At 42.7% G+C, this 1,500-nt stretch overlaps 1 protein-coding gene across 1 annotated transcript in view; it reads right to left on the bottom strand.

The window, feature by feature from the left end:
- Nucleotides 1-1,500, bottom strand: part of LOC103390158 (probable palmitoyltransferase ZDHHC8) — a 15,269-nt gene that overhangs the window by 3,328 nt on the left and 10,441 nt on the right. Inside the window, 4 exon segments of the mRNA XM_017039096.2 lie at nucleotides 16-334; nucleotides 421-533; nucleotides 1,187-1,298; nucleotides 1,398-1,490. Coding sequence (XP_016894585.1) covers nucleotides 16-334; nucleotides 421-533; nucleotides 1,187-1,298; nucleotides 1,398-1,490 — 637 coding nt within the window.

Raw genomic sequence — 1,500 nt, 5'->3', positions numbered from 1 at the left:
GGTTGATGAGTTTGTAATAAGAACGGCTGCGGCTGCTGCTGCTGCTGTGACCAGGCAGCAGGCTGGAGCTGGAGGTGGAGCCCAGAGGACCGTCCTCGGCGTGGATGGTGGGCAGGTGGGTTTTGCTGCCGTGCTGGTTGCTGTGTTTGAGAGTGAGAGACCTGGAGCTGAGGGTCAGAGAGTTGAGCTGCAGCAGGGAGGTGGAGGTGGAGTTGGAGGTGGAGGGGGAGGTGGTGTTGATGGTCCTCTGACTGCCTCTCAGAGAACTCTCCTTGGACCCAGAGCAGGAGTCAGGACCCGGGTGGACCACGTGCTGCTCTGACGCTTTCAGCAACTACGGGAATAAAAACCAACAACGGTCAAAAAATTCACACATCACATTCGCGACTTCTTCCAACTCACGATCCGCCTTAAAAGCACCTGCTCTGGAGGAATGGGAGAGGATCCTCTGGATATAGCCTCCAGGACCGGTCTTAGCTGTGGCACAGTGGGAATGGAAACGGGGATGATGGATTTGGTCAAATGTCCCAGGTCTGCAGGAGGAATCAGCCGGAGATCAGTCAGATTAGAAGACCACAAACCTACGCAACAATAATCCAAAAATATAATGCAACAAAATGAATTATGTTCCTGAGGAAACTACTGTGAAGTTTAGTAGGACGACGTTATCGAGATTACTGTGGATTGCACTGGATTATGGATGTTCATTCTTTCTCTAAAATTAAAAATAAATATCACTTAATTATATATATATTTATATATGTATATATATATACTGTATATATGTAGTTATATATATTTATATATGTATATATATTTACTGTATATATGTAATTATATATATATTTATATATGTATATATATTTACTGTATATATGTAGTTATATATATTTATATATATTTCTAGAGGCGCAATGACAGAGCCAGAGGGAATGTCTCAGTTATCGGTGGGGACCTGCAGGGGTCACTGCCTGAAATATATATGTATTTATATATTTATATATGTTATAGATATACATATATACATATATTCATATATATTTATATTTTTTATACATACATACACACATATATATACACATACATATATATATGTGTGTGTATGTTTTTACTCTGTCGGCTCATTGTACATACAGTAATACTGCAGTCTGGTTATCACACTGAGTACGGCTCATTTCTAAAGTACCATCTGTCAGGTGGCTCTTCCTCAGGCTTTGTTCTGGTTTGGGCGGCAGCGGCGGTGGACCTGACGTCTGGTGCTTCGTGTCCGGCAGGTTCACCGCTCTGACTGAGGATTGCTGACAGAATAAAAAAAAATAATAACGTTTAAGACATTTTCTCTCTTGTTGTCCCACAGTGACCAGAGGAGCAGCGAGGTCATAGTCAACTACAGGTACTTTAGTGTGAAAGTTTGGACTCTGGATCCCATTGTCGCCGACTTTCTCTGACATCGGCCTGTCCAGTCCTGGTCTCAGGAACGGGGTTTGGATCTTGACCTGT

The sequence above is a fragment of the Cynoglossus semilaevis genome, chromosome 14 (assembly GCF_000523025.1).
Source record: "Cynoglossus semilaevis isolate Cse_v1.0 chromosome 14, Cse_v1.0, whole genome shotgun sequence".
NCBI classification, from domain to species: Eukaryota; Metazoa; Chordata; class Actinopteri; order Pleuronectiformes; family Cynoglossidae; genus Cynoglossus; species Cynoglossus semilaevis.
Note: the sequence above shows the minus strand (reverse complement) of the source record. Positions and strands in the feature narration are given on the sequence as shown.